Source organism: Geotrypetes seraphini, chromosome 5 (genome assembly GCF_902459505.1).
Source record: "Geotrypetes seraphini chromosome 5, aGeoSer1.1, whole genome shotgun sequence".
Taxonomy (NCBI): domain Eukaryota; kingdom Metazoa; phylum Chordata; class Amphibia; order Gymnophiona; family Dermophiidae; genus Geotrypetes; species Geotrypetes seraphini.
The window spans coordinates 94,923,350-94,936,799 of record NC_047088.1 but is presented as its reverse complement, the minus strand read 5'-3'; the positions used below and the strand labels follow the sequence as shown (position 1 = coordinate 94,936,799).

Genomic DNA, 13,450 nt, shown 5'->3' with positions numbered 1-13,450 from the left:
AACTCCTCCTGTCGGAACCCCGGAACCCCCTCCCCCCCAAACTTGTAATCGCCGACAGGAGGATGCCCAACTCCTCCTGCCGGAAAGCCCAACGACCCCCCGCCCCAACTAATCTCCCTCCCCCAACTAACCTTTCAATGTTGGTCAGCTGAACGGGTCTTGCTGCCGTCCAGCCGACGGGTCTGCCTCGTGGAAATGAGACAGCACGCCCCTTCCCGGCCCATCCCCGCTAAATCTAAGGCCTGATTGGCCCAGGCTAGGCACCTTCGCCAATCAGGCCTTAGGATTAGTGGGGATGGGCGGACCCGCTATGCCTAAGGCCTGATTGGTCCAGGCTTCTATAGCCTGGGCCAATCAGGCCTTAGATTTAGCGGGGATGGGCCGGGAAGGGGCGTGCCGTCTCATTTCCACGAGGCAGACTCGTCGGCTGGACGGCAGCAAGACCCGTCCAGCTGACCAACATTGAAAGGTTAGTTGGGGGAGGGAGATTAGTTGGGGCGGGGGGTCGTTGGGCTTTCCGGCAGGAGGAGTTGGGCATCCTCCTGTCGGCGATTACAAGTTTGGGGGGGAGGGGGTTCCGGGGTTCCGACAGGAGGAGTTGGGCATCCTCCTGTCGGCGATTACGAGTTTGGGGGTGGAGGGGGTTCCGGGGTTCGGGGTTCCGACAGGAGGTGTTAGGCATCCTCCTGTCGGTGATGGGACAGGCGGCTTAGGCCGCTATACTTTATTGCAGCAGGGAGATCCCTTGCCGCAATCAGTATAGCGGCCGCGTCTACTTACAATGTAGACCAGCATTTTGCTGGCCTACATTTTAAGCGTCTCTTCCTCTACTAGGGAGACGCGTAGGGCTGCCTAAGTTCGCCTAAGGCCTGTAGGCGAGCTTAGGCATCTTGCGGGTCTCCCTAGGCTCCCGGAGGCGCCTTCAGGCCTGCCTGGGGAGCATTTTTTTTTTTTTTTAAACGTGCATCCCGATTGGCTGATTAGACAGCTGTAGGACGTCTACAGCTGCCTAAAATCGGGACGCACTTTTGGAGAATCAGGGCATTAGTGCCTACTTGTTCGCTTTCCCATCCTTGAAGGGCTGTATCTACAAGAGATTCCTTGATAGAACATTATCATTCCAAGCAGGCAAATGGAATAAATGTTTAACCAATGCTCTTTCTTACCAAACTTTTAGGAATTCAATCAAAGCTTATCTCTTTGACAAATTTCTCTGCCTCCATTTTTACCATAATGTACTTCTAAAATACTTCCAGGAAAAATTTGATTAATCTTACCATGCTAATGTAATTTTGAAAGTTTTTTGCAACATCGCTGTCTGTCTTCCTCTATAAACTGCTCTGAACTGTTTGTGGTATTGCGGTATATAAAAATAAAGTTATTATTATTATAAACAGGACTCAACGCAAGCTGTATTTCAGCCATAGCCTTCATCAGGAGTCCAATCAAGGTCAATATATTCAAATTACCTGAGTGCTTATGAACTACCTGGAGTTTTTTATTAGTGAACACCTAACTTTTCAAATACATGCAGTGCAACAGCATTGGCGCTTCGCTAGCCTCAAAGCCCAACAAAAGGCATGCCAGAGAGGCATTCAGCTTTCAGTCTGAGTTGAAAGCACCTATGTTTGATTTTAATGCAATGGAGCATAACCTTGGTACATAGCTCTTTTTCTAAATATTCGGTTCTTTCTCCAATCAATGTGCCTGGGTGACTCAAATACCCTTATTAGTCTGAGGGTTGGAGAGAAGGCTGCTCTGTGATCTACTCTCTCCGCTGCCCTATGGCCAGCCAGAGTGACCATATTCCCATCCTTTCTGAGACTGAATGCATTATCCTCTGCAGTTTTTCTATCCTTTGCCAACTCCATTGGCAGTAAGCTTGAACACATATCTCATTTGCTGTAGTACTAAGGCCTAAACCACAGGCCGTCTGCAAACCAGCATGATTTTATTAAGCGTGGAAAGTAGCAGTTCCATAGATGCTTCCGGGTATGCTTACAGAATGCTAATTAGACCCTGATCTAAGCAGGTCCAGTACTCGGGTTTCTGTGTTGTATTACAGAGCAATTGACCAGTATAAGTACAAATACTTTCCTTGAAGCTAGACCCAGAATGCAGCCAGTAGAGACTATCATTGCTGAACACATAGCAATACTTACAGAGTATGAATACGCTGGCAATTTTTACAGAAATCTACACCCCGATATTCAGACAAAACTATATGTTCACTAATGGCCAGTGAATTTATAATTTGTCTATCCATATGACTCGAAAGGGTGATGAACCCAAAGGGTGATGAGTCAAAACTGCGTGAGACAATTGCATACGGACAATACAGGGCAGACAATCACGCGCAGGATATCAGTGCGCTGGAGTAAAACAGTATTTTAAAGTGCTCTGAGGGTGCGGGAACCCCCCACTTTACTTAGAACTGTTAGTGTTATGTAATGTACCAATGATTGTTTATAAGTGATGTATTTATTGTTACTGTGAATGAAAATATTTAACACTTAATGTAATTTTTGAAAATGAATAAAGAATTATAAAAAAAAAAGAACTGTTAGTGCTCCCATTACTCCCATTACAGAGGAAACTGTAATTTTTCCCTAAAAAATAGGGAAAAAGCGCTGTTTCCTCTATAAGGGGGGGGTTCCCTCCAACACCCCCCACAACAGGAGTGCCAACAGTTCTAAGTAAAGTGACGGGGTTCCCCACCCACACACCCCCTCGGAGCGCTTTAAAATACTGTTTTAATCCAGCACGCTGATGTACTGCCCACAATTGTCTGCCCAGCATAGTCCGTGCGCGATTGTCTCACACGGTTTAGTCTATGAACCAACTCAAAGGCTTGAAACTATCTGTATAAGAAAAAGATGAAGTGAGAGCGTGCTGAAAAGTTACTTGTATAGTGGTAATATCCGGCCACTCTCCAGATAATTTTTATGTTCAGTTTAGGACTGCCGAATAACATGGCTAGAATTGACATGGTGATCATGCTATCCATATACCTCCTGCTGCATATATACAGTATATTAAATTTAAAAGCTGGTGGTTAATTCATAAGAACATAAGAACTGCCATCTCCGGATCAGACCCATGGTCCATCGAGTCCGGCGATCCGCACACGCGGAGGCCCAGTCAGGTATACACCTGATGTAGTTTTACCACCCATATCCCTCTATGCCTCTCATAAGGAGATGTGCATCTAATTTGCCTTTGAATCCTAGCACAGTGGATTCCTTAATAACCTCCTGTGGAAGAGCATTCCAGGCGTTCACCACTCGCTGCGTAAAGCAGAACCTCCTGACATTTGTCCTGGACTTGTCCCCCCTTAGCTTTAAACCATGTCCTCTTGTCCGTGTCACGTTGGACAATGTAAATAATTTGTTTTTCTGCTCTATTTTATCGATGTCTTTCAGTATTTTGAACGTCTCTATCATGTCCCCTCGCAGCCTCCTCTTCTCAAGGGAGAACAGTCCTAGTTTCTTGAGTCGTTCCTCATATTCCAAGTTCTCCATACCTCTTATTAGCTTCGTTGCTCGTCTCTGCACCCTCTCCAGCAGTTTTATATCCCTCTTTAGTTTGGGAGACCAATGTTGGACACAGTATTCCAAGTGTGGTCTGATCATTGCTCTATAAAGCGGCATTATGACTTTCTCCGATCTGCTCATGATTCCTTTCTTTATCATTCCTAACATTCTGTTCGCTTTCTTTGCCGCTGCCGCGCATTGTGCCGACGGCTTCAGGGTCCTATCTATCAGTACACCCAGGTCCCTTTCTTGTTCGCTCTTACCCAGAGTTGCTCCTGACATTCTATACTCGTGTTCCTTATTCTTACTGCCTAAATGCATTACTTTGCATTTCTCCACGTTGAACTTCATCTGCCATTGCTCTGCCCATTTCTCTAACTGATACAAGTCGCTCTGGAGTTCTTCGCTATCTTTCTGCGTTCTGATTGTCCGGCATAGCTTTGTGTCGTCTGCAAACTTAATGATCTCACTGGATATTCCGTCTTCAAGGTCATTGATATAAATGTTAAACAGGATCGGCCCAAGTACCGAGCCCTGGGGCACACCACTAGTCACTTTCTCCCAGTCTGAGAACTTCCCATTTATGCCCACTCTCTGCTTCCTGTTTTCCAGCCATTTGCCTATCCACCTGTGTATATCTCCCTCTATTCCATGGCATTGTAGTTTCCTGAGAAGTCTTTCATGCGGAACTTTGTCGAATGCCTTCTGGAAGTCCAAATATATTATGTCCACCGGCATTCCACTATCAATTTGCTTGTTCATGGTCTCAAAAAATTGAAGCAAATTCGTTAAACATGATTTCCCTTTCCTGAACCCATGTTGACTGGGTTTCAGCAAATCGTGTATATCTAAGTGCCGGACTATGCTATCCTTGATCAGTGCTTCAACCATCTTTCCAGGGACAGACGTAAGGCTCACAGGTCTGTAGTTGCCCGGTTCTCCTCTTGATCCCTTTTTGAAAATTGGCGTGACGTTCGCTATCTTCCAGTCATCTGGTATCTGTCCAGTTCTGATTGTCAGATTGGCGAGTTTTTGCAATAACTCTCCGATTTCAACCTTCAATTCCTTTAAGACTCTCGGGTGAATTCCATCCGGTCCAGGGGATTTGTCACTTTTAAGTTTGTCGATCTGGTAGTATATCTGGTCCAAATCTACTTCAAACTTGGTTGACATTCTGGCTCAAAATTCAACCCTTACTTATATCAGTCTGTACTCCAGATCAGTGCTCTCTTTAAGGCTGTGTGTGTGTGTGTGTGCAAATTTTTTTTTCTTGTGAGCGACAAATTCTAAAACATTTCTTTTTCTGTTAGCAAGTTCTAAAAACCAATAATTTTCCAGATTTCCATGCATTTTTGTGAGTGATGCTCCTAGAACATATAAATGATTATTCTTGCTCTCCGTTTAGAGGAACCATAACTCCAGATGTACATAGATTTTTTTTTTCCAGCAATTTTGACTACCAGTAGGCCAGTAGTATAGAGCGGTGGTTCCCAACCCAGTCCTGGAGGACCACCAACCAGTCAGGTTTCCGGATAGCCCTAATAAATATGCATGGGGAAGATTTGCATACCTGTCACCTTCATTATATGCAAATCTCTGTCATGTATATTCACTAGGGCTATCCCGAAAATATGACTGGCTGGTGGTCCTCCAGGACAGGGTTGGGAACCAGTGGTGTAGAGCACATTGGTTATAGCACCTGGGTTCTAGAGAGATCTCATCTATCTGTTCTCCATTTAGTCATGTGATCTTCAGCCTGTCACTTCTGCTTCCTGAGGCAGCTGTGCACATGCCAATACCGCATTGCATTCATTTAATAAGATAGCTGCTATTATGATTATGACTGTTGAAACCATGGGAATCTTCACTGACCCATGACTCCTTATTTTTTCTCTTCTTCCATGTCATTGCAGAACGGGCGTCTGGATAAATCCCAGCCTGTAGTGTGTGGTCACACAGCTCCTGTGCTGGACATTGACTGGTGCCCACACAACGACAATGTCATTGCCAGTGGCTCTGAAGACTGTACTGTCATGGTAAGGAGAAAGACTCTAATATGATTGCCATTTTCAAGGGGCTTAAGGGAGTTTGTACTGTTGAGTGGGAGGTACACTATATGGTATGCATCAGTAAGATAAGTGGAGAGCAGTAGGGGGAGTCATGTGATTATGATAGGATAATAAGGAAAGGGGGCAACGGTAGGGGAGAAGGGGTGGAAGAGATTTGGAAATAATTGTACTTTTGTGAACTTCAAGTTTGCTGAGAGGTGGACTTCAGATCTGAGAACTGAACACAGCTGAGTCCTGCATAAAGAGCATGACAGGGTTCCTTGTACAATCTTCTAGTCAAATGGGAGGAGTTGAGCTTTGAGGGCTTCCCAGTTTAATTTCTGCCCTCTGGCTAGGATGAAGTTCACCAGCAATAATAATAATAGAATAATAAATATAATAATAGAATAATAAATGCTAGAATAATAAATGCTAGGATCTCCAATTTCAGCAAAATTGCAGGGAAATGGCACACCTTCTCAAAATCTCTTTGCCTCCTCTGATCTCTCTCATCCTTCACTTGCTCCAGGTTTGGGAAATTCCAGATGGCGGTCTCACGCGGTCCATAACGGAGCCCATTGTGACACTGGAGGGCCACTCCAAGAGGGTGGGCATCATTGGCTGGCATCCAACAGCACAAAACATCCTGATGAGCGCTGGTAGGCACTCTGACACTTGGAGACAGTATAACAATTACAGAGAGAGCATGGAGAAAAGGGAGAAAATTGCTATGCAGAGGGCTAGAGGGAGGGACACAAAGAGACCTAATTCCTTAACACAGTAGTCTCTCTAGTACTGACTTCTATCTCATTGTTTCTTTCTAAAAACATCATCGAAAGTTGTTCTTCGGAATAGGTGGTTGGATGAGAAAGATGACTGGGTTTTATAAAATGGGCTGTCCTCCCACAGAGTGGTGCTACCATAGGTAATAAAATGAGGTGGACCACAGGGGCCATGGCCTGACCAGTATTTTGCCCAACACAATATCTGGAACTAGAGAACGTACGGCACCTCTAACATACAAGATGTTTTGTTGTCCCTAGGTGTTCTGTGGCTGTGACAAAAGCAGTCTGGCCTTTAACCATGTTCTTTCTATACAAGACCATTTCATAAAAATCTGGTGTCTCGCCACGAGTCTTCACAGCCTCTGCAATTCTCTGTCTCTCCAGGGTGTGATAACGTAATTATAATCTGGAATGTGGGAACGGGGGAAGCAGTGATCACGCTGGATGAGCACCACACAGACATGATCTACAGTGTAAGCTGGAACTTCAACGGTAGCCTGATTTGCACCAGCTGCAAAGACAAGAAAATTCGCATCATTGATCCACGGAAAAACAAAATTGTGACAGTAAGTCCAGAGCAGAATTATGGACAACTTGGAGGGCAAAATCTGCTCTTGCCCCTCTGAAGGGAAGAGCAGTGGCCTGAATTATTTCTCCTCCTAGAAAGAATCTGAGGTAATACTTTCAGCAGCCAGCTATCAGGCAGGCATGTTGCAGAGCATAAATTCTAATCCCTACTGTACCCCTGTCTTTACATAATATGTACCTTAATTCTAATTCCCTCATCATTATTTGTCTCACAGTAACGTACAGTCAATTTAATATCCAATTTGCAAGTTCTTGCAGAATTAATCCAGCTACCTCTCCTCCCTTGTAACCAAAAACAAAACAAAACACAAAACTGTTGTAACTTCACTGGAAATGTCCAGTTAGCTCTTTTGTAATCCGCCTTGAACTGCAAGGTATAGGCAGAATAGAAGTCCCTAATGTAATGTAAAAATGTTCTGACATGGTTTGGGGGTTTTTTCTGTTGGGCCCTGGCAGGAAAAAGAAAAGCCTCATGAAGGCAGCCGTCCAGTCCGGGCTATCTTCGTTTCTGATGAGAAGATTCTGACCACAGGCTTCAGCCGTATGAGTGAGCGACAGGTGGCACTATGGGATCCGGTAAGGATATATTTTGGAGAGGAAAGCTTGTGTGAGAAAATGCCATTTGCCATGACTGGCAGTGTAATAGGAGCAGCTCTTACCGCACCTGATATCCCAGAGGCAATATAAGTATCCCACAGATTTGGTAAGGAAAAGGAACAGACCTAAATCCAGATCTCAATCTCTCTCTGTAAAAGCCTGAAGAAAGTGATCCACGTGATCTTGTAACAGTTAATTAGGCTAGGTTGTTGAGGACATGGGAGATGATCTATATGAAGCATATAGAAACTTGGCTGTACTTTTCCATCTTCTCTACTCCACAGAAGAACATGGAGGAAGCAATGTCGCTACAGGAACTGGACACAAGTAGTGGGGTGCTCATTCCCTTCTTTGATTCTGATACAGGAATTGTCTACCTGTGTGGAAAGGTGAGGCCAAAGACCATGCACTGGCTATCCCTGCCACAGTGTTCCCAACTGTCTCTTCGCTCTCACTAATCCCCCAATCAGCTCTCCCATGAATCCTTATATGTGATGTCTTAAACAATACTTAAATCCTTTCTGCAACTTAACCCAATGGTCTCATTATCATATTGCAGCCCAAGTCTTTGTGCTTTATACAAGGTCCCTTTCCAAAAGAGCTTAGAATTCAAATCAAAGATATGTCTAGATGGGATCTGAACATGACACGGGAATCTTTCCCCTCTCAATTATAACCCCTTTGTTTTCATATTATGAGGGTGATTTTCTAAAAGTATTTTTCTCCTAGGTAAACCCTGTTTTAACCAAGAAAAAGGGCTTTTATAAAATTATCCCATGGTATATGCAAGAAGGTGCATACTGTTATACAACCCGCATGTAGGTGTGTTTAGGACTTCGTTTGGGCAGATAAAATATGCATGTGTGTCACCAGTGAATGTTTACTCCTTTTCCCCATGCCATAATTTCTGCAGGTTTTGTGGGTCTGTTAGATAATGATACATAGGCATCTATTGTACTTAGAATTCCTTCCTAGGTGACATATTATAAAATAGCCCTCTATAGGGGCTTGCTTTCCTTCTTCTGTATACATTTTATGTTAGGATTGTTCTTCCCTCTGGTTAATAATCTCTGATTAATGCTTCCTTTATGTGCACTTTATAGGGGGATAGCAGCATCCGATACTTTGAAATTACAGACGAAGCTCCCTTTATTCACTACCTCTCCATGTACAGCAGCAAAGAGTCCCAGCGGGGAATGGGCTACATGCCAAAGCGTGGACTGGAGGTCAACAAGTGTGAGATTGCAAGGTGCGTATAGGGTTACCAGATTTTAAGTATGTAAAATCCGGACCTATAGACCCGCCCCCCGCCCCCAGGCCTGCCCAGTTCCACCCATCCCTGCCCCGTTATGCCCAGACCATGCCCCAGCCCCGCCCCTAGCCCCGCCCCTCAGCCTGCTCGTCTCAATCGTGCATGCACGGATGCGATGCAATGACATCACCGCATTACATCCCCCCTCCCGACAAAGTGCTGGGTTTTGAAAAGCCGTCCGGACATGTCCTCTATAAAGAGGTCATGTCCGGGTAAATCCGGACATCTGATAACCCTAGGTCGTAGCATGGAGTCCCACATGCCCTGCTTCCCTATATCAGTTATCCTAGGACATCTCCCATTCCCCACCTGTCATTTCATAAAGCAGCAACCTATCTCCATGTTCTCTATCATTGCCCCTAGATTCTACAAACTGCATGAGAGGAAGTGTGAGCCCATCATAATGACTGTTCCAAGGAAGGTGAGAATCCAGGGGCCGTGAGAGGGTCTCAGTAATGGAATGGCAGGGGAGGATTGAACTGCTGTAATGGAAATGTCCATCTGCATAACTGATTGAACAGCAGGATGCATTGGCAGTTGTCTTTTTAACTATTATTCATATATGGAGCCAGAAAACTTGCCTGTGGATCTTTAAAAACTTTGAACTTAGACTACTTACTTCCTGGGCATCCAGTGGATAGCTTATAATTGTGAGCTGAATTTTATCTCCTAATGCTTTTGCTCAGAGTTTTAATGCAGCAGCGCAGCTTGTGAGGAGCTAGTGAGCAGTCTGCCTTAACACTATACATGTGTATGGTCTATGTTCCTCTGCTGCCTGTCTACTAAGAAGCTAATGACGGCCCACCTTCTTGCCACTGTTGAACTGTAAGTGAAGGTAAGGGATGCTTGTGAAACCATAAGGGGCAGGTGTAGGTTTACCATATTTGACGATGGAAAAACCCGGACACATGACCCTGCCCCATTCTGCCGCCAGCCCCGCCTTGTTCTGCCTCCAGCCCTGCACAAAAAAGAGCATCTCTTTTTTCCTGACCTCCAGGCCGTGTCTGGAGGGCCTCCAACATGCACGGATGCATGTTACGTCATCCGCACATGCTTGTTGAAGGCCCTCCAAATGTGGCAGGAGCTCGGGACTTTCCAAAAGCCGGGTTTGGAAAGTGCGTCCGGGAACCCAGACAGCCCTCTAAAAAGAGGACATGTCTGGGTTTTCCCGGACGTCTGGTAACCATAGGCAGGTGGGAATGAGCAGTGATTTTTGTGTGCTGGGAGCCAGCCAGATGGGGTAAACAAGGGAGGCACAAATTTAGGATTCGGAATGGAGGGGGATGATAAGGGGCATGTTGGGACAGGAAGGGAGGAAGAGGGACTATGTTGATATTGGAAGGGAGAAGCAGGGTCACATTGGGATGCAGAAGGAAGGGACAAAGGATGGAAGAAAGGAGGGAGGGAGTATGAACATGGGACACAGAATGGAGTGAGGGAAGGGAGCATGAACTTGGGACATAGGATGGAAGAACGGAGGGAAAGAGATGCTGAGGTGGGGAGGGAATGGAAAGGGACAATTGTTGGGCATGGGTGTCTGAGTGAGAGACAAAGAGAGATGTTGCACAAATTGGAAACTTAAGGAAAAAGAAAGCTCTCACCGCCAGAACCTTAGAATGGCATAATCAAAAAATACGTCTAAGTCTGTTTTGGGCCTAGGATGCTAGTTGCCCAAAGTCGACAGTGCCTAAAGTCCATTCTCGAAAAATAAATCCCCCCCCAATTTTTTTTTCTGAAAATTGTCTACTTCTACGTCCAGCCGTTTGATCGTCCAGACCGCCAAGTCATCTATCTTTATACCCCATTCTCATTCAAAAAATCGTCCAAGCTCCAAACGCTTATAACAAGACCTTTTGGACGTGGGAAAGGCCAGCAAAGTGATGGACTGGACACCCAGACGGCAACAAAGTAGTGGTGCACCTTACAGGACACTGCTGTGAACTTCACAAAAAGGGTGCCACATAAACATCTCACCACAACTCCCTTACAGGTCATGGTGAGTCCCCCCATACCTACTATACCCACCTGTCTACAACCCCAGTAGCCCTTATGGCTGCAGGTGCCACCTATATGGCAGTACAATGGGTTTTGGTGAGTTCTCCGCTCTATGGTTCACTAGCCCACCCCCCAGACTACTTAAGCCACCTCTGTGCAGCTCTACTAGGCTTTCCTATACCAGGTGCTGATGTTCTGGAGGCAGGTATGTACGTTTTTATTCCAATATTTATGGAAGTGTGTGTGTGTATGGGGGGGGGGGGGTCAGTGATCACTGAGGGAGTGTGGGGGGGTCTGTACTTTGTCCCTGCAGTGGTTATATGGTCACTTGGGATACCTTCTGGGCACTTAGACCTGTTTTTAGATCACCTAAGTCACAACGTATAAATTCTGTCCAAGCAACCTCGTAAAACTTTCAGTTATACTTGCAGTATGACTAAGTCTAGGTCGGTCCACGTCCCGCCCTCACCACTACTCCTAAAACGCCTCTCTCAGCTCTTGGCATATAATGACATTCAGAGGCCTAAAATGTCCCTGGATACATCTAAAAACCAATTTCGATTATCGGCACTTGGACGACCTGTCTTTTAGGTCGTTCAAGTGCCAATTTAGGTGGGGTTTTTAGATGTATTTCTGTTTTGATTATGAACCTCTTAGGCTTTAACTGTAAAAAAAAACAAAACAACCAAAAAAACTTCTTCTCTTGCTCTGAAGAATTACAATCAAAGTAAATCTCTTAGTAATTAAATCTGTGATAACTCTAAAGACTTAGAAACATCTAAACTATCAGGTGTAGTAATTGAATCCAAGGCACCCTCCTCATTACGGTAATCACCAAGAAGCCCTTAGGCAAATAATGAGCTCTGGCTGGGGAAATTGCAATACATCTCTCAAACACATCTTAAATAGCTCGAGGGGTGCTAAGTTATGTACAACAGGAAAATTAAGTATTCTAAAATTACGTGTCCTAGAAACATACTCCATAGCTTTTAACTTCAAACACGTAGACAAGCAGCTATAAATGTAGATTGCATTGTAATGCACTCAGTCTGTTTTATTTAAACACAACACAGTGTCTGAGATGTTATCATGCTTAAGAATCTTAGCTGAGGTTTCTTTAGAAAACATGCACAGCTGGGCTATATTTCTCTGCAACACACTCTCCATTCTAATTACTGTGACCCAAATATCTTTTAATTACCTCTGCAGTAGAGGACAATGCACCAGAGCCAAAGCTGGATGATGTAAAAATTAAAGTTTAACCTGGGTAGGCAAAGGATTACAGTAACTTGCTAGCAGGATGACACAATTCATTAGTGGGGACTAGTCTAGCAGAATAAGAAAATAGAGTTTGCATGCTTTTAAAGCAGGGGTATCAAACTCAATCACATAAGGGGCCGAAATCTAAAACATAGGCTAAGTCATGGGCTGAATTTTTTTTTATTTAAGGTATGTTAACCAATTTAGCACACACTAAATGCACACTATAATAAAAAGACTCCTTAGTCTTAGTAGAAGTATAGGATTACAACCTCTCCAGCCTCATGCCAGCTCTGTGATGTAAACAAAATAAATAAAAAAGACTTTTCCTCTCTCTTTTAGGTCCTAGTTCATGCTTGCTGTCTAAAACCAGCTCTGGCAGGATACACATTTCAAATCTAACATATTGTAATCACAAAACAGAAAATAAAATTATTTTTCTACCTTTTGTTGTCTGGTCATTATTCAAATCATTTTGGTCCCAGGCTCTGGTTGTCTTCTGATAACTCGCTTGCCAGGGTCTCCTGCCCATTTGTTGTTTTCTTCTTTCTCCGTGCTAACCAGCCATCTTCCATCTCTGTCCTCCCCTTCTGTTTCCCTTCCCTCCCCTGGAGGTCTGGCATCTTTCCTGAAGCGATGGACCCCACCTTCCCCAGATTCACCATCTCTCCTTTTCTCAACTACCCTTTCATCCAGCATCTCTCCCTCCTTCCCCACCACCCCAGGGTCCACCATCTCTCCCATTCTCTTCCCAACTACCCTCCTATCCAGTATATCTATCCCCCCTCTACACCATCCCTTGTGTCCAACTCTCCCTTTCTGTTCCTTCCCTCCCTCCACCCTATTGTCCACCATCTCTCGCCCTCTCCTCTGTTTTTAGACTCATTATTTCTTCCCCTCCCCCCTCCCCTCAGTCCGGCATATGCACGTCTGTTTGGACCCCTCCTTCCCTCCCTCCATGTAATTCTACACCAGGGCTAAGTTCCTCAGGATGGAAGTCCTGAGGGCTGCTCAGTCAGGACTATCAGCCCTTAAATTAGTCTCCTCCATGTCTCCCTGCACCATTTCTAACAAAGGAAACATCACATTGCAAACTGAGAATATGGTAGGCCTGCCCTGGCTGGTATGCTCCTGCCCACCTAACCATGGCTTGGTGCTCCCTGGACTATCAAGGTGGCTTAGCACTACTTTTGATACTGCTAATTTTTTTTCAAAGCCTTAAACAGCTTGCTCTCTCTTTTTAAAAATCAGTCTCAGACCCCACTGGTCCTTTGCTAGTAGGAGTACAGGTCTCTATTCGCTTCCTGGGGGTCTCTATTCGCTTCCTGGGAA

General features: G+C 44.9%; 1 protein-coding gene across 1 annotated transcript in view; it reads left to right on the top strand.

Moving 5' to 3' along the window:
- Positions 1-13,450, top strand: part of CORO1A (coronin 1A) — a 99,551-nt gene that overhangs the window by 61,977 nt on the left and 24,124 nt on the right. Inside the window, exons 3-9 of the mRNA XM_033946178.1 lie at positions 5,447-5,569; positions 6,111-6,240; positions 6,751-6,932; positions 7,411-7,530; positions 7,836-7,940; positions 8,655-8,800; positions 9,227-9,284. Of these exons, the coding sequence (XP_033802069.1) occupies positions 5,447-5,569; positions 6,111-6,240; positions 6,751-6,932; positions 7,411-7,530; positions 7,836-7,940; positions 8,655-8,800; positions 9,227-9,284 (864 nt within the window). The remainder of the gene's footprint in view (positions 1-5,446; positions 5,570-6,110; positions 6,241-6,750; positions 6,933-7,410; positions 7,531-7,835; positions 7,941-8,654; positions 8,801-9,226; positions 9,285-13,450) is intronic.